Raw genomic sequence first — 19,923 nt, 5'->3', positions numbered from 1 at the left:
GAAATAGACCCGTAGAGTATTGCAGTTGCACCCATATTAAGAAATTTCAAGTATATGTGCACACATAAATAAATTATATATCCTGATTGGTTTAAAGGTATCGGGGCACACCGAATGGGTTAATTTAATGAGTTGGACCATATCTTATTCACTATTATAAGTGGGTTGTTTAGGGAACCACGCCAAATAGGCAATGCGGTAGGTTACCTGGTGTGGGTGTCGGGGCTATTAAGCTATTGGTGCAATATCAATTGAGCATATGTGAGGTAAGTTAATAAAGTTTTGAAAGACAAGAAAAATATATATATCATAATAATAACAGATAACTTGTTCTGTCTTGAGCCTACCTGAGAGAGGGTAAGTGGTAGAAAACTCCAGGGACATTTAGGTTATGCTCTGAGTGGCAATAGCTCAATCGGTCCTCAGTCCTCGAAGTTAGGGGACCGGACACCGAATTTTGTTCTAGGTGGTAGATCAATGTTCTTCTGCAAAAGTTTAGGATGCATCATGTTTTGGGTTTGGCCTCTAGGGTTCTCTCTCGATATGTGTCGCCCCTTTAAATTTCAGTTTCAGTTAGATTACTTAGGTTATCAAAATATTTAGAATAATAAACTCCCAAATAGTCTCTTTTGTTACAGTTACAGTGGTTTTGCGTGTACCCGCAGGAAAATTAACAAGAGGAACAATTACTAAATTTGTGTAGAATGATTTTATTGAATTAATATTCACTTTGATAATGTGATTCCTGTTTATCAAGTTTATACTTGTCTGGATATTACTAAATGGATGTATCTTGTGAGTTTTCTTAAACTGATTTAGATTTCAAGGTAGAAATGTATTGCATATGACTGGTGTATGAATATATGTTGTTGCATACTTGTTACTGAATAGACACCTATTTCTTCGGTGTTCCTACTGTTCAGACTGGTTGTAGTAAATATTTCAAGGCATAGATGGTGTGAAGCAGTTGCAGAATGTTGTAGGAGCGCCTTGATAAATGAATTCTTGATATTCTTCAGACAACTTTTGGATAGTTTAATCATTTCCATTTAAACTCATTGTAATGAACTTATAATTTTATTTGATGTTAGACTCTAGTCAATATATAAAAAGATATCTTTGGTATGAATGCCTCTGGCATGCCTGAGACGTTTAACCCAAATTGAACTTATTATTTTCGTTGTGTTAAAAAACATTTGTCACATTTTTTGGTTAAAGTTTCGAGGTGTTGCAGAAGCTAAGTACCGAGTCATGGCCACCACAACATATGAATTGTGTGATTGAGAAGATTATTGGGAGACATTGAGGTGCATATGCAATCACCCTCAAGGTTATGCAGTGATAATAAAAGTGTCATAGCTGGCAATCACACATTTCATGAACACACCAAACATATTGAGATGGATTATCACTATGTTCGTGAAGAGTACCGGAAGAAGACCATCATTCTGCCATATGTAGCATCATAATTTCAGTTTGTCGACATCTTTATGAAAGCTCTTCCGTCTCTTCGGTTTTACTTTTTACTAGACAAACTTTTGGTGATTACACCATAAGTTTGAGGGTGAGTGTTAAAGCATATATACATATATATTTATTGATATAATAGGTAATACCCATTAGGGGTGTTTTAGTCTTTTCACTTTATGTAATTAGTTGTATTCATTAGGGGCACTTTAGGGTTTCTATTTTTTTATTTTCACACTTTTATCAAGGGCATTATAAACTTTATAATGCCCTTGAAATAGAGTTATTGGGAGTACTGCCAATGGCTTTTGGTGGTCCCTTTTGTGTATAAATAGGGGATAAATCCCCTCTTGTTTGTAAGGCTTTTTCAAGCATTCATTGGAATACAAATTCTATACTTTTTATATTATTTGTCTTGCCCAATAGCGGCCTTGTACTTGTGTTTGTATCTTGACCAATAAGTGGTCATTGGTTGTGCTCATACTTGTGTGATTTATAAGCCCAAAAGAGGCATTTCTTTGTGTATTTTGTATTTCATTACAACGACACGGCAATTTCAAAAAATGAGGGAACGGGGACACGGCTATATATATATATATATAATATATATATATATATATATAGAGAGAGAGAGAGAGAGAGTTTTAGCTTCATTGAAAAAAACTTGTTTTTTAAAGGTCATTTTTTTAGCTTTGCTGACCAGGTTTGGATTTGTCCAAACCTAGTCAACGAAACCAACTTGGTTTAACCAAGTTATAAAAGGAGAAGGGCGTAGCCTCTCTCTCTCAAATCCAAACCTGACCAACGAAACGAACTTGGTTTAACCAAGTTATAAAAGGGGACGGGTGTAGCCTCTCTCTCTCTCTCTCTCTCTCTCTCTCTCTCTCTCTCTCTCTCTCTCTCTCTCTCTCTCTCTGTGTGTGTGTTTGTTGCAGTGAGACGAAGAAGAATAAGAGAGAGAGGGGGGGGAGGAAGTCAAGACCAGAGGGAGAGAAAGGGAAGACGAGAGTAAGAGGGGGGAGGGAGAGCGAGACCATAGAGAGAGAGAGAGAGAGTTGAGGGTTTCAGGGGGATTGTAAATGTTTTCTGATGTTCGGGTTTGCGTTAGACCCGACCCGACCCAACCTGCGGCGTACCCGATGCGTGTCAACACGGGTATGGCAGCCGAAACGACGTGTCGCGGTTACATAGTGCATGATACTCCCACAAATAAAACACTTAAGTTATTGTGTCATTCAAATACTAGTTCTTTTAAGGAACGACGTCCCTAGCACAGAAAACTTGTGAGTTACAACAAGCTCCGCTAGTTATAATAACATTCTGATCATCTCATCAGTATCTCCAACTTGCAAGGATAACCATTCAGATTCCTGAGGAACCGCAAGAAGACACTTTGGATGCTGCTTGATAGCACCAATTGTCCAATGAGATAATGATTGGCCCTTAAAGAAATAAAAACGCTCAACTTCTATCCTTGATCTCAAGTAGATACCACCTATCATCAAGACCCTTATTTCCTAACAAGATATGAAATGGTGATCATGAAAATGTTCTGTAATACTAGGTTGCATCTTGTAATTCTGCCAAGTAGTTGTATCTTATAGCACTAAAAGATATTTTCTTATGTTCTGAGATGCAATAATTAAGCTAGAATAGTAACAAATGTTTACGTGTGATGCCCTATAGATGTGAGGCCTTCATTCCTCTTATTTTTCCTCTACCATCAATATGTTTGAATATCCAACAGAACAGAAAAGGTTGTTAATCATTCAAGTAAATGAGCACACAGGAATTGCAAAAAAATAAATTATTTGGCAGCCATGCATATCATGACAAACAACCATTTCCTAGGTCAAAAGAAAAAAAAACAAAGAAATGTTGTTCATGTCTTTAGAGCACCAAAAGTGAAGAGAAAATCCGATTTCATACTACAAAAATCACCAGGAAGCTTTTAAAGGTATATATCAATTAAAGATTACCTGGCCGTCAACAAGAAATATAATAACAGATGCTTCTTCAACAGCAGCAGCAGCTTGTTTCTCAATCATGGTGGGCATCCTTGCAACAGCTGCCTCTCTGGAAGCAAGAGGAATGTTATCCATGCCAATGGTAGTTGTAATTGCCAGTTCCTCCATTACAGTAGCTTGTGATTTTGCAACAGTGAGAACACCACCTGTATCAACTACCATGAATTCATGTCCGCCCCAGAAAGACCTACCATACAGCCGATCTCTAGTAACACCAGGTTCATCTACTACTATCGCCAAGTTCCCCTGTCACATTAGATATGGTGCATGTTTTTACAAAATGAGTAAAGAAATAGGCAAAGCTTATGAATTACAAGATGGTCAACAAAAACTGACAGAACATGTGTTTCTTTACTGGAAAAGGAAACAACTATTTTACAGAGAAACATGAAGACGGTGAATATAGATAATACCCCAACAAGACGATTGAAAAGTGCTGATTTGCCAACATTCGGTCTTCCCACAATTGTAACACGTGGAAGAAGATGATCAGGGATCTGAAAATTAGAACTAACAAATTCAGTTAATTTTGACTCGTAACATGCAAGTACTCTTTACATCATGATATTATGTATCCCTAGGTGTTGTCCTCTTGAAGTTTGTATTATGCTCTTTTCACATGAGAGCAAAAAATTGTGCCTAGAATAAGAAGAAACGAAGTTGAGACTATCATCAATGCATATTCAAGTAAGATAGCCCCACGAAAACAAAATTTCAAGGACTAAGCAACAGCAAGCAAGCAAGTGTACAATGGCAACAATTTGAAATATAAGTACGTAACAGTTTCAAATGTTTAAATAACTATAGAATTGCAAGTCTTGCTGAATATGTGCAAGTCCTTTCCAAGAAACATCGTTGTAACAGTTTCAAATGTTTAAATTGACAATAGAATTGCAGGTCTTGCTGTACATGCGGAAGTCCTTTTAAGTAAACATCGTTGTAAGCAATAGATGGATCAAAATTGCAGGACATATGTCGAACAATATCAATCTGTTGGACTTTTTCTATTCATATTGAGCTCATCTAACAACTGAACAATCTTAAGGTGGTGTTTTCATGGTAGAATTTGCGGGAAAAAAATACAATATCAAGGAGTGTGAAATGATGATGAAAAATTAGTTACAATGATAACCTTAAGAGTTCAGTCATTCATCAAACGCACAGGTATTTGTTCCCCAATGAATTGTTAAGAACCTTGCCAATATTATCATAATAAAAGTTTTTTTTCCTTTATTTTCTTTCTTATTTTCATCTCCTTTCTTGCTACTTTAGTCTATGACTTGCATTTCCTTGTCATCACTTGTGTTGGTATTCTGTTGGCTGCTTACCTTCTCCTTTTGGGTGCTTCAGGCATTAGCTCATAGTTTTACACAGTTTGTTGAACCTATTTTTCAGAGGTGTATCCGCCTAATCTGAACACAACTAATGGCTAAGGTATATTTCAGTTTTTGCTGCTTATAGCAGAGATAGGTCATCATTTATATAACACAAGTTTCTCCCTTTAAATGGCATCAGTTATTTGCATATTAGCATCATTTCTTTATCCTTAATATGAAAGTTAGTTTTTTATTTGCATATTAGCATCCTTTCTTTATCCTTAATATGAAAGTTAGTTTTAAGATCATGAACAGTTAAACAATGTGTGATCTTGCCAGAAATATTAAATCATCCTTGTATGCATGAGTAGCTTCTTATCTATATTATTTTTTCTTACTTAAGTGATGTATGTCATGTGTTAGGTACATGCACAATACAAGATTGTTTATCTTTTTACACCAATTATATGGGTACTATACAAACAACTCGGACTCAGTGGCAAAGGCCTAGAGTGTATATTCAAACAACTTGTAGCTTATTAACCTGGCCTTGCACACATCTCCAGTCTTGGGTTTGGGGCGATCCAACATCGAGAGAAACCCAAACCTCTAACCTGTCATAATACCTTCAACGGAAGTCTTATACCTACCACCTCTAAAACCTCAATGGCAATCATGTTCCCTGGGGTTGGGAAAAAGCCACCCTTTGAGCTATAAAATAACCCTTGAGCCATAAAGTACCCCTTACCCTCTCCTTGTAAGCACAAGAGAATTAATTCATATTTCACATTTATTTTGTTAATTCCTTCATCAATTTATGCCTTTTAAGTTAACCCACCCACGGGTTAATAGCCTCCACCTGGGCTTAGACATTGCCTCACTTAGGGCACAACATTGGTTTCAAGTTTTCAACTACCACAAGCTCCCTTACGAGCATTGAGACTTCTTCTGAATAAACGTGATTGAAAATCAAACAATGAATACCCGCATCAAAGCAAATTCTTACATGCTTATCCACACTCTTTTGAATCCCTTTTCGCCTAGAAAATTCCTTCACATCATGTCCATCTTCTTCTAAACGAAATGAAAAAAAAACAAAATCAGTTAAGAAAATACACCATCTGATCGAAAATGAGTCAGAGACACATCCCCTTCAATTTCGTAGAAGTAATGAAAAGATAAATTTTAAAAATCATTCATCATGCAACACATTTTCCCTGATTGCTCCGTTATGCATTTTGTAGCATTCATCAAAGGAAGAACACGGATTAATTCTCCGCAAGAATGCCTTACAACTTTCTAAAAGAACCAATGATTACAAAAGCTCAATAATACTAGAACCCCCCAAGAAGAAGACGAATACCTAGGGCTAGTTCTTGATTCAGTGTGAGGGCGAACTCCCGTACGGCGTTCCTCGCCTCTTCTTCGAGCTCCCCGTAATCAGCGACGGAGAAACCCGCGTCTTCGGAGGCACAGTCCTCGTCATCCCATTCGTCTTCGTCCCCGCTGGTGGCGGAGGCGGCGGAATTGGAGGGTTGGAGAGCGGAAGGCGAGGGAATTTGGGGGGAGTTCGAAGAGAAGCGCGAGCGGGAGGAGAGGGGGAAGGAAAAAGGGCGGAGTCGAAGAGGAATAGGGCGAAGGAGAGGGAACGAAGGGAGAATTGGATCTCTGGGGAAGAAGGAAGAGTTTCGTTGTGGCGATGGAGAGGGTTTGCAGAGAGGAACGACGACGTCCATCTCTCTGTCTGGTTTGAATTGTGGCGTGGCCGCGTGGTGGATAAAAGAGCAGGGTCGATTCGGTTGAAGTGGCTCTCGGATTTCGTATCGAATCGGTTTTTATCTCGGTCGTTTGTCTCGACTAATGTCACAAATCTCTATATCGGGATTTTCTGTCGCCGATAAAATCCTCGATAAAATCAAGTCTTTTTTGTTTTAAATGTCGGCAAATATAAAGTATTATTAACATAAAAAGTATAATTGTTTTGAATGTGAAAATATCATGGTATTTTTCGAGATTATGTCGGTGTTTGAAAATATCATGTGATAAAATCACCCTAGTCTCAAAATAACTGCAGTATTTGTATGTGGGTGCTTCTGGGTAGGGTTGCAAGTCCATCAGATTTAGTTGGAACTTAAAGTAAGATAAGAATGTAAATTAGGATCGGACTTAGGCGCATATTATCGGACATTTTTTTATTTGAGCAATGTTTGATGTATGTTCTAAATAGGGATGGTAAACAAGCCGAATGAGCTAGTTCATTTACAAAATAATAATATTATTATTTTTTCAGAATTAAAAATAATAGAATATGGACCCTAAACCTACCAAGCCCAACTCAAACTAGTTCATTTACAAAATAAATAATTGATTCAAAATTATAAGCAATAGGCTTTGAAATCTAAACTTATTGTTTGTGAGCCAAACACTTCAAGCATGTCCACTCTATAATATAAAATATATATAAAGATACAGTTAATATTAATTAGCGTATCAATTTTCCTGATTCCAACTCAGTACTGACTAAATTCAACCAACTTTTGTTCCAGATTCGGACCAGATTCATGGTTCGGAACTTAGCATCATCAGACCTGCTTGGTCAATATGGATTTATGATCTCAACGTAAAATAATGCAATTTGTTTTGTTTCCAGCGTTCACAGGATTTAAATACTTTCACATACGCATTCAGACGAGATGGAGAAGAGAAGATGTCCAGAGAGATGCCCTAATGAACATTTTGGTAAATTTTAGCAAAATTTATTTGGTTTTAAAATGGATAATTTTGATTAAAGATCCCCTTATGATGTTATGAAAAGCAGTGTCATCCTCCTTGATTATGCTCCTCTGAGTACTTTACCTACAGTATATATATATATAATTTGTAGAGTGGTCGCACTCTTTTTGAAGAGTCTTGACAACTCTTATGCTACTTGGGGTTACGTGATGTATAAAAAAAATGAAAGATGATCATACTATATGGCTACTTGGACGTGTTTATTATTCTCAGATCTGTAACTCTCTGATCAGACATAGTCATTGAAAAGCTGATACACGGCCTTATAACTGTAATATTTTGAGTTAGAATCGAAAACCCCTATAGGGTTCCCCTTTATAAGTTTTAAAACTGTAATAGAAAAATAGACTAGAACAATCGAATAATGGGTAGTTTTAGAGGATGTTTCGACCTAAAAAACTGAAAGATTCTAAAAAAACACAAAAAAAAAACAAAGAAACTAGACAAAATTATATTTTCAAGGACACTTGATTTCCTACAAAACGATGGAGTGTTGGCGTACAACCTCAACAATGTTCCTAAAACTTGAGAAAGTTTGCATAAAATATATGTGAACTTGAAAAAGTCTGCATAAAATACATCTGAACTTTCTCAAGTCTACATAAAATATATGTGAGCTTACGGAAATCCGAATAAAAATATGTGTGAACTTGAGGAAGTCCAAGAAAACATTCTTGGTAGAGCAACGAGGAAGATAAAGTGCAATGTGATTGTATAATTTACTGTGTCGTTGCACCTAATCACCCACCATCTTTAGGTAATGCAGTTTGTCAACTGTGAGACGTATGAGATGTGAGAATAAAACTTTAGAAAATGATCGTACTGTCCTTGTAAAATAGCACGATTTCAGAATGCCTGAGAATTTGCCAAAATCCTTTTTTATGCCCAAAATTTTGAATCCTAACTTTATGATAGTTTTACCCTTGACACATGTAAACTTGTTGATGCTTACGCGATAGATAAGTATGTCATACAAAGCTCACAACATTTCAATAATAATGAGATTCGCATAAGTATTTCATGGACCTCATGAAATCCACATAAAAGAATCGGTGAACCTGATTAAGTTGAATCCCAACAAAGGAGATTTTAATCTCAAATGTGCGCATCTTCTGAAATTTGCAAGCTTTGTGTCAAGCTTTTAAAATTTAAAAGTTTTAGCTCTGCAGGTTTGCTCCATACATTTGTGGTAGTAATGACATTCATGCAAACGTCATGCAAACTTTCTTTAACTACAAATTCGTTTAAAGTCAAGACGTACATACGCAAATATGTGTATGATATTCATAAATATGTGTTGTGAATGTCCTTACCTTCGCATGTTTACTGATTGATTTCAAGTTTGCTTACGAACATATTGACCTTCATGTGGATACCTTGTGAACCTCATTTAATTAATAACATGCATAAAGTTTGCGCGTACGTTCGCAAATGTGTCCCAACTTTCACAAACATATGTTATAAACATCCTTACCTTCATTTTATTCTTATTCATGTATAAAGTCATTAGTTGTTGTTTTTTTGTTATAACCCTAACTATTCTTTCTTCGTAACCATAATCATTTTTCCTCTCTTTTTGTAGTGATTCTTGTGCAATTCTTCTTGCATCATTCTGACGAGGTTGCGACAACTTTTTTGTCAACTTTTCCGTCTTTTGATCCTTAAAAGACAAAAGAGAAGTGTGTTACATATGTTTTCTTGCATTCGTAAGGTTTTTTTATATCTATATAAATTTGTTGGCATTTAAGTATTTGTGTTTGGTTGTTATCATCATTGATTTGTATTTGTTTGCTTGTGTTTTATGTAATACTTGGCACCGAATTGTATATTTAGGGTTGTCTAAGTTTAGGGTTATATATATATATATATATATATATATATGTCTTATAGTAATTGTGTTTTGTAGCTGTCATAAATTATTTATGTTTATATGCTTATCTTTTATTTAATATTTGGTGGTTTTATTTTAAAGTAATGGATTAGGGTTGATTGTGCAAAAGCAGTCAATTGAAGTAATGTGGTTAAGGTTAACACAAAATGATCATACTGTACAGGTAATTTGAAAGGTTTTCCCAAAAAACCTAGAATTTTTTATATTCTCCCCATGTCCAAAATCGTAAATATCAAAATTTAGAAAGACCTTTTTACCCTTTTCACATGTGATTTCCTAAATATATGAGAATTTTTTCTCAAATATATGATTGTTTTTTGCAGAACAATCTTTGTTCTCAAGTTTGTATCTCTTTGCTCTTATATCAAAAACCTACATTTTTATAGTTGTTGGAAAGATGAGACATGGGCCTATAACTTTTTTGTTTTGAGTCTGAGCCAAAAACCCTCTAAAGTTTTTATTTCTTAGCTCCAACATCGGAATAAAAGTATGCTCTACAGACTAGACCAGGCACAACTACATATTTTACATTTGTTTTATGCAATTTTTTAGTCGTATGCACTAAAAATAAAGAAAAATAGAAAAAAATAAAGTTATATCGGGCGTTAGATTTTCATCACCATTAAAATCACTTTGATCTAACGAGCGGTTGGGAAGAAACATCATATGAAAGATAGACTGTTTAATTGTTTCAGTCTCCAAAGCATGCTTCTATTCTGGTTTTGGAGCTAAAAAACAAGAGACTTAGAGAGGTTTTCAGCTCTGACTCAAAACAAGAAAGTTATAGGCCTATATCTCAGTTTTTCAACAATTATAAAAATGCAAGATTTTGACATTAGAGCAAAGAGATACAAACCTGAGATCAAAGACTATTATGTAGAAAATATATATGTGATTTTTACATATATTTTATGTGATTTCCTCTTAAATATATGTGATTTTTTCCTATATATGTGATTTTTGCATATATTTTATGTGATTTTCTCCCATATATGCAATTTTCTCCTAAATTTATGTGATTTTCTATAAAAATATGTGATTTTTCTTCTAAACATGTTATTTCTTCCAAAATATATGTGATTTCCTCTTACATATGTGATTTTTCTTCTAAAACATCTGATTTCTTCTTAAATATATGTGATTTTATCCCTAAACATGTGATTTTTCTTCTTTATATATGATTTTTTTCCTAAATATATGCATTTTTCTCCTAAATATGTGTAGGGTTTCTCCTATATATGCGATTTTATGTTCAATAAAATCATATATATTTAAAAAAAATCATATATTTAGAAGAAAATTGCATATAATAGAGAAAAATTGCACATATTTAAGAGGAAAATCACATATATATGAGAAAATTCACATATGTTAAGGAGGAAATCGCATGTTTAAGAGAAAAATAGCACATACTTAGAAAGAAATTGTATATATAAGAGAAATTCACATATATAGGAGAAAATCGCCTATATTTAAGAAAAATCATAAAAAATACATGCAAAAAATATATATATATTTGAGAAAATTGCATATATAGAATGATGTCACATATATTTAAAAGGAAATCACAAAAAATATATGTGAAAATCCATATATATATTTTTTAGAACTGTCTTTGTTCTTAGGTTTGTTATAATGACCCCAACTCATACCTCTTGAAAACACGGTTTTTTTTTAAACCATTGCGAAAATATTCCCAAAGACCCAGGGACTTTACAATTTCACTCATCATTGGATAACTCAACCAACCACAAGGGATCTTACACTTATCATCCAAACCATAACAAACCAAATTTTATTAATTAAGAAATAATAGTCATAAGACAATTTCATTAGAAATCAGAGTGCATAGACAATTAAATGTAAAAAAATAAAGAAAAGCAGAGCCACGTTGTTCATCTGTGAAGTTGTCTAGTAAATGTGTAGCACTCGTAACTCTCCTAGAAGCGAGTCGCTTCACTGATCCCCTGCGGCTGCGAAAACTACAAATATAGGGGTGTCAGAAATCTGAGGATATTTGTGTATGAATCCCTCTAAAGAAATAAATGGGCATAAAGAATACATATAAGAATTCATGCAATAACTTAGAGGTATGCAATTATGACAATTTCATAATTCGATTAAGCATTCATGCAATAAAGATAATTATTAAGCATGAGGGAACATTTAATAAGTAACAAAGATCACAATTTAAGCAATACAATCATTTAACATGCATTAGGCAACAACGTTATGCATTCACCAATATTTTACAGTTAAGAGAATAGGTAAACATGTTTGATCTAATGGCCTCAGTGCAATGCGTGAGTAAATTATTACCTCTTATTAAAATTGTCTTTTCATATGCATGTCCATATTCAATGCACATAATTTAAATTTCTCTTTTTAAATATCGTTGTTCGCGGATACACCAAACGGGTAAACTCTCTGAGGTCAAGTTAGGTTCTCAGGGTAGCTTAGCACACAATTTGTATTTTATTACTGGGTTTCAAACTTAGCCCTCGACCGAAACAACCTTCGAAACAATATTAGATTACCTATCTAATGTCGAGGACACCAGGAACCACCCATCCACAAGTGTCACTTTTATTGGTATACCAAAACAATAGTTGTGTCTATACACCACCTTCAGGCAAAGTGACGGAAACTCCCTAAAACCATGGTCAGGAGAAAAACCCTCAATATCGGGTTCAGAGGTAATCAATAAAGCACGCAGATTTTTGTATCATCGTAATCCCCCAAAACCGAAACTCTAAGATTCTCATTCTTATGATAGGAGATCTCAGAACATATATTAAATTGTTCTTTTATCTTTATTTGTTTATTAACAATCAATTCTTTTATTTGTAATTCAGCATGCAAACAAAGGCATAAGCTCACATATTTCCCGGCGAGAACTATCATAGGACCACCGCCTGCGGCAAAGCATAGAACAATGCAACAACATCAATGTAATTTTTGTGATGCGTTCGAAATAAATAAAGTAGCAAACCAAAGCTCAAGGCTCTTCAGGCCTGCGATGACTCATTCGATCATCGATGCACCATATGAAAAAACCATAACAATATGCCATATATGAAATAAATCAAATGCTTTCCAAATGCACATTCATATATACCAATTTAACCAATTAACAATGCACATAAAACGTTCATATGCATGCTCATGAGTTCGTATAGTCATGTTAAATGCATGACATCATTTAATTTACATGTTCATATCAAATGCATGCTTCAATTCATAATTCACTTCATATAAAATAGGTGAATATTCCAGTAGGTCCATGCAATAACCTATATGTTTCATGTATACATGTGCATTTGAAACAAGCTTCATATAGTACAATGCTTAAATACGTCACATCAAGTCAAAGCATATAAACATTTCCAACCTTAACATGTATTGAAATCGAGGTACATGTACATAACACATACTTGAAATTTAACATACATCTTGAAATTCAAGTTCCATATTTCAAACGGGCCACGTGCTAAAATATATATTGTTGAAGTTGGCCTATTAAGCCAAACTGACCCCGTCGGTTGGGGTTCAAACCCCACTATGCCATGTACATGCCTTCATTTATCAAGTAAGCATGAGACACACTCTCACATAAGCACATACTGTAACATTCCACATTTGAAGTTGTGTATGCATGTCACAACCAATTTGCATTCAAATCAAAAGCAAGCAGGGCATGTCAAGTAGGCATGTGAAAAGTTTCGTTATCAGCATGCATAAAGATAAACCTACCCTACTCAAAAAAATCTAAAATCTAAATCACATAACTGAACACACTCTTTTTATGTGTGCACGTGCACTTGAAACAAACTTCATAAAGCATAATAACTATGCACGTCACATCAGTTTAAGCATATGAAGATTTTTATTCATAACATGTATTCACATTATGTAAATACCCTAAATTTTCCTCATACATTTTCAGACACCCACTTTCAGCAGATGTCAGTCCCCTTAGGAGTCTAGCCCCAGGTCGATTCCAGTTTAGGTGTCATTTCACCCCTTTTCATTAAGAAATTACCATTTTACCCCTAGATCACCTTAGATCTCAGTCTATCAAAGTCAACCAATATCATTTTTAAGATCAGAACAGTTAGAATGTCAGTTATTTCTAAATCCTCTGAGCTCACGATGAGCAAATCATGTTCATTCCTAACTATTTCAGCTAAAATTGATCCATTTCCTAAAAAATGAGCTAATTTCTAGCCCGAATTTCAGTCAATTATTCCTGAGTCTGTCAATCCCAATTAACCCTGTTCCCCTGAGTCTAACTTGAGCTAACCAGAAGTTCAAGTGGCTCGGTTTTAGTTCAATTTCATTTCCCACAGTCTAGGAACCCATTTTAGCAAATTTCAGCTAAAATTGAGTTAAATCCAATCAGTTGAGCTAGTTTTTGAGCATTGAAATTAGTTCATCTAAGTATTACTAACCTTCATTCTAGCTCAAACACAGTATAGTCTCGTTGTCCATTTCACTCTAGTGGTCATTTCGCACAATTTCTCGGAGAATTGTATCATTTCTCAATCATTCAGTCTAGAGGATTGTTTGAGTCAGTGTCATTTTAGTTCACCTGAGTTCAGAAACCCTAGAATTCAGTTTAAACCAGTCGAGACCAGTTTAAACCTCGTTTCCAGTGTCACTCCATGCCCTACAGAGGCAAAATCATTTCTCGATCATTCTTTCAAAAACATCATTTTTATTATCTCCCAACTGGTACAACCAGTCATTGGAGCTTAGATCAGTTTCTTAAAAAATTTATTTATATCCAAGACTCAATTCACATTTGGATCGGATCCAGTGCCGGATCTGAAACCAATTATCAATTCTTATCCTCGAGCAGGAATTCTCAATTCCTTGTCTCTGCCAGAGATCCGGGACTTCAAATCCATCAATCAGGGTTTATATTTTGTAATCATTTCATATCATATCACATCATCCAGAGTTTATATTTTGTAATCATTTCATTGTATTGAGTGTTATTTTTGAGATCTAACACTCTGTTTTTTTAAAATATCAAATCCAGATTCAATTTTAAAACTTTTCTTTCAAAATCAATTTAAAAAACCCGAGTTTAAAATCGATATTTTTCATTCGTCAACCCCCAGGACCTTATATTTCTTTGTTTCAAAATATTATCCTTAGAAAGTGATCTGGATTCGTTTTAAACTCAATTTTTAACTCATCTCAATTCTCGAATGGGACCCATCTAGGTGGTGTCGCTTCTAGATCAGTTCTTTCATTCAGATTTCTCAAAATTTTAGTTATTTTAGAGTTTTAGTCGATTTAGGACTCTGTCTTTTTACCTTTTCAAACTTTCATTTATTGGTTTTAAACTAGGAGTGGCCTTACCCCTTACCCATTTCTTTTATTTGGCTTTTTTTTTTAGAGTTTTAGTAGGATCAGGACTCCATTCTAGAGTTTCAGTTGGTTTAGGACTCTATCTTTCATTCCTACTTTTACTTGTTTTCAAGAAAATCTTTCAAAATAAACCAAAAATTTAGAGTTTTAGTCGAATTAGTACTCTGTTCCAGAGTTTGAGTTGGTTTAGGACTCTAACCCTGACTTTATTTTTTAGAAATTCTTTCAAGAACCTCTTCATTTATCTTTAAAAAAACCAAATTTCAAAGTTTTAGGACTTTATCCCAGAGTTCAGTCGGTTTAGGACTCTAGCCTGGAGTTTTAGTTAGTTTAGGACTCTGTTTAAACTTTCGATTTTTATTTGGGGATTTTAACCTTGTTTTAAAATCTTTTTAAACCTTTATTTTAGCCTTTTCAAAACCCAAATATAGGGCCCACATAGGTGGTGTCACATTTGAGAGATTTTCAATTCATTTAGGACTCTAGTTGATTTAGAACTTTGATTTTTATCTTTTGTTTCCAACGTCTTTTTTTGAAAACTTTATTTTTAATTACTTTATTTTCAAGTTTCAAAGTCGTTTTTGAAAAATCAAATGGGGCCCGCAGTAGGTGGCGCCACATTTGAAGAAGTTTAGGTTAGTTCAAGTTTAGTTAGTGTTTGAATTAAATTAGGAATTTGAAAAGCCAAAAATGGTTTTAAAATTCAACCTTTATTTTGACATTTTAAAAACTTTGTTTTTAAATCTTGATTTTAGAGGTTTTAAAAACCAAATGTGGGCCCACATAGGTGGTGCCACATTTGGGGGTTTTCAAAGTTAATTAGGAGTCTCAATTAGGTTACTTAGTAGTTTAGTTAGATTAGAAGTCTTTAGCAAAACCGCACCCCTTAATTGGATTAATTAAGGACAGTTTCAAAAACTAAAACATTTTAATTAAGTTCTAAAAAAAGCTATAAATAGAGGGGCATGGGGGTCGACCAAAGCATCCTCTCTCTCTCTCTCAAATTCATGGGGCTCTCTCTATTCTCTCTCATCCTTACTCCTCCTCCATTGGTGCAAGCAAGGTAAGCTCCTCTTCTTCTTCTTTTATTGTTTTATATTTTTTTTGCCATTGTCGCCCCCTATGTATTGTTTCTTCTTCAATTTTTCGTTCAAGCCCCATGCTATACAATTCAAGATGATGATCTACTGATCATCTACGATTATTTTCACATTTCTGATCAATTGGATTCGTTAGAAAAAAGTTTATTATGTTAAATGCCCGAAAAGGATCGAGATTTGACCTTTTTATAGCTTGAATCCCTCTTTTAATGGCTAAATCAAAATTCTAACCGTGCTTCCCTAAATTTTTTAGTTTATTTCATCATATTCATGTTTATTTTAGCTTTTCAAGCATCAAATCATGATTCATTGCATTATTTGCATGTTTTTTTTATATTTTTAGTATGAACAATCCATGCTATTTCATTCTAGGGTTTTAGATTCATTATTTACAAATCTGGCCGTCTGTTAATATATTTATTTTGCCAAATTATATTCATTAGAAAAATCTGATTTTTTTATGGTAAAATCATGCATATGTCTACAGTTTCAAATACAAAAGTCATGATTTTTAGAGTCTATAACCCTGTGTTCAAAATTCAAAGTTGAAACCTGCTTTTTGAGTCACGAAAATGCTATGGAAATTCAAGAGTACCTTTCTAAAGTCATATCTCCCTTGTCTAAGATCCGATCGACGATTCGTAAAAATGATTGTGTTCTTATGAATCTCTAGTGTATTCTATAAAATTTTTACAAAATTCTATGGTGGATTGCTATTTTATTTCAGTTAAGAATCGGATCTATATTTCTGCAACTGTCAATCGTTATTTAGAATCAAAGTCAACTTGTCGGAATGATTTCTCCCTAACCGGAGATCGTATCGATGATTCGTAAAAAAAGATTATTTCTGTCAGAATCACTAGTATGTCTTTGTGAAATTTTATAAAATTTGAAGACTGTTTGTTATATTTTTCTGCACCCAAAACCAGATCTGTTTGTTTCACATCATTACGTATAGGCCAGAATCAGGTACATATTGCCGAAATCATATCTCCCTAACCAGAGATGCTTTTTCTGATCTATACAACAACAACAACAACAACAACAACTACGCCTTCATTCCAAAACAATTGGGGTCAGCGATATGAACCAAAAAAGAAAATCATTCTGGGTCATCCACATGAATCCTTCTCCTCCAATCATTTCTATCCAATGCCATGTCCTCAGTGAGGTTCAAAGCATTCATATCTTTTTTTATCACCTCCATCCATGTCTTCCTAGGGCTACCCCGACCTCTTTTAACTAATATATTTTCCCATTTCTCCATCTTTCTAACTGGAGCATCATTAGGCCTTCGTCGAATATGTCCAAACCACCGTAAACGATTCTCTCTCATCTTATTTTCAATGGGTGCAATGCCTACTTTCTTACGTATCTCCTCGTTCTGAATCCTATCTTTTATTGTATTTCCACACATCCATCTCAGCATACGCATCTCAACTACACTCTTTTTTTGAATATGATGTCTCTTGGCAGCCCAACATTCTATACCATATAGTAAAGCGGGCTTAATAGTCATCCTATAAAACATTCCCTTCAACCGCAATGGCATTCTACGATCGCACAACACTTCAGTTGCACTTTTTCATTTCATCCACCCAACCTTTATCCTATGATTTACATCTCCATCAATTTCTCCATACTTTTGAAGGATAGATCCCAAATATTTGAAACAATTCTAACTTAAAACCTCTTGCTTCTAAAGTCTGTCTCCATAATTCTAACTTAGCATTAACCCCAGCTCTAGACTCATCAATCAAAACAATATCATCAGCAAACAACATGCACCATGACACATTTTCTTGAATTGATCTCGTAAGCTCATCCATCACTATAGCAAATAGGAAAGGGCTTAAAGCAGATCCTTGATGTAACCCAACCGTTATAGGAAAATTGGTTGTCACCCCTCCACAAGTGTAGGCATTGGTTACTACTCCTTTATACATATCCTTAGTTATACTAATGTACTTGAGAGACACACCTTTCTTCATCATTGTCCACCAGAGAACGTCCCTAGGTACTCTATCGTATGCCTTCTCCAAATCAATAAAAACCATATGCAAATCTTTGTTCCTCTCTCTATTTCTCTCAATAAGTTGTCTAAGAAGATGTATAGCTTCCAGAGTTGATCTTCCAGGCATAAAACCAAATTGATTCTCCGATATCAAGACAACCTTCCTCAACCTAGACTCAATCACCCTCTCCCAAAGTTTCATAGTATGACTCATGAGTTTTATATCACGATAGTTTGTGCAATCTTGTATATCACCCTTATTCTTATATAAAGGCACCAAAGTACTCTTCCTTCACTCATTAGGCATCTTATTTGTTCGCCAAATCAAGTTAAAAAGATTTGTCAACCATTCTAAACCTTTCTCTCCCAAGCATTTCCAAGCCTCGATAGGTATACCATCTGGGCCAACTGCCCTTCTTGATTTCATTTTCTTCAAAGCCTCTGCAATTTCTTTCTTTTGAATCTTGCGCATGAAGTCACGATTCATCTCATGAAAAGGAATGGAGAAGTCTCCAAAATCTTGAGCATGACTTTCATTAAATAACTTATCAAAATAATCTTTCCATCTCTCTTTAATCCCCTCATCTTTGACTAAAACCCTTTGCATTTCATCTTTGATACATCTAACCATACCCAGATCCCTCGATTTTCTATCTTTTATCTTTGCAAGCCTATAAATATCCTTCTAGCCCTCTTTGGTATCCAACTTGTCATAAACCTCCATATATACCTTATCCCTCGCGTTCCGAACTACTTTTTTAGCTTCCTTCTTTGATATCATATACTTCTCCAAATTCTCATTATCACGACTCTTACTTAGATTTCTATAACACTCTCTTTTAACCTTAATAGCTAATTTGACATCCTCGTTCCACCACAATGTATCCTTACCTAGCGGTGCACCGCCTTTAGACTCACCCAATACCTCCTTAGACACCTTTCTCATGCCACACACTGTTTTATTCTACATTGATTCTGAATCCTCCTTGAGACACCAATCAGCTTCCTTAACTACCTGCTCAACAAACATTTCTTGTTTAACTCCTTTCAGTGCCCACCACTTAATTCTAGGATCTATCCTATGTCTATCCCTTTTGCGGCATTGTCTAATTGTAAGATCCAAAATTAAGACTCTATGTTGTGTAGCTACACTTTATCTCGGTATAACCTTACAATCGATGCAACAACCCCTATCTCTCTTTCTAAGTACGAAAAAATCTATCTGACTCGTATTAATCCCACTTTTAAATGTTACTAGGTGGGACTCCCTCTTCCTAAACCAAGTGTTTGCTAAGATCATATCATAGGACAAACCAAAATCTTAAATCCTTTCTTCACTTTCGTTTCTTTCTCCTATGCCATAGCCTCCATGGATACTCTCAAATTCATCCCTACTAATGCCTACATGCCCATTAAGGTCACCGCCGATGAAAAGCCTTTCTCCATAAGATATCCCTTGTACTACTCCATCTAAATCTTCCCAAAATTGATGCTTAATGGAATCATCTAAATCTATTTGAGGTGCATAAACACTAATAATATTAATAATATCTGAACCTAATACTAATTTAATAAGTAAAATCCTATCACCCTTCCTACGGACCTCAACTACATTATCTAAAAACTCACGACTAATAACAATCCCTACTCCATTCCTATTCCTATTTATTTCTGTATACCAAATCTTATATCCCCAAGGTTCTATCACTTTTGCTTTCTCACCTACCCATTTGGTCTCTTGTAGACATAAAATATCAATCTTTCTCCTACACATAACATCTACGAACTCTACCAACTTTCCAGTTAAAGATCCTATGTTCCAAGTGGCTAACCTAATTTTATGGTCTTGGACTAACTTCTTTACCCACACCCGTCCAACAAAGTGAGGGAACCCTTGCCTATTTGACACCACACCCGGGCGCCGGTGTGATGCGTC

The 19,923-nt window shown here is 34.9% G+C and overlaps 1 protein-coding gene across 4 annotated transcripts in view; it reads right to left on the bottom strand.

The window, feature by feature from the left end:
- Nucleotides 1–6,556, bottom strand: part of EMB2738 (GTP-binding family protein) — a 77,496-nt gene extending 70,940 nt beyond the window's left edge. For 3 of the 4 annotated variants that reach the window (XR_016435007.1, XM_090019786.1, XM_090019787.1), the window contains exons 1-4: nt 6,174–6,555; nt 5,817–5,884; nt 3,908–3,991; nt 3,447–3,740 (exon numbers count right to left, since the gene is read on the bottom strand). Coding sequence is in view for 3 of the 4 variants with exons in the window: in XM_090019786.1 (XP_089875912.1) it covers nt 3,447–3,740; nt 3,908–3,991; nt 5,817–5,884; nt 6,174–6,546 (819 nt within the window). In the remaining variant the exon portion in view is untranslated. Of the gene's footprint in view, nt 1–3,446; nt 3,741–3,907; nt 3,992–5,816; nt 5,885–6,173 lie in introns of all 4 variants that reach the window. The other variant, XM_090019785.1, reaches the window with a different exon arrangement.
- Between the last annotated feature and the right edge of the window lie 13,367 nt (nt 6,557–19,923).

This window comes from Nuphar pumila, chromosome 10, assembly GCF_984573655.1.
Source record: "Nuphar pumila chromosome 10, dmNupPumi1.hap1.1, whole genome shotgun sequence".
Taxonomy (NCBI): domain Eukaryota; kingdom Viridiplantae; phylum Streptophyta; class Magnoliopsida; order Nymphaeales; family Nymphaeaceae; genus Nuphar; species Nuphar pumila.
Note: the sequence above shows the minus strand (reverse complement) of the source record. Positions and strands in the feature narration are given on the sequence as shown.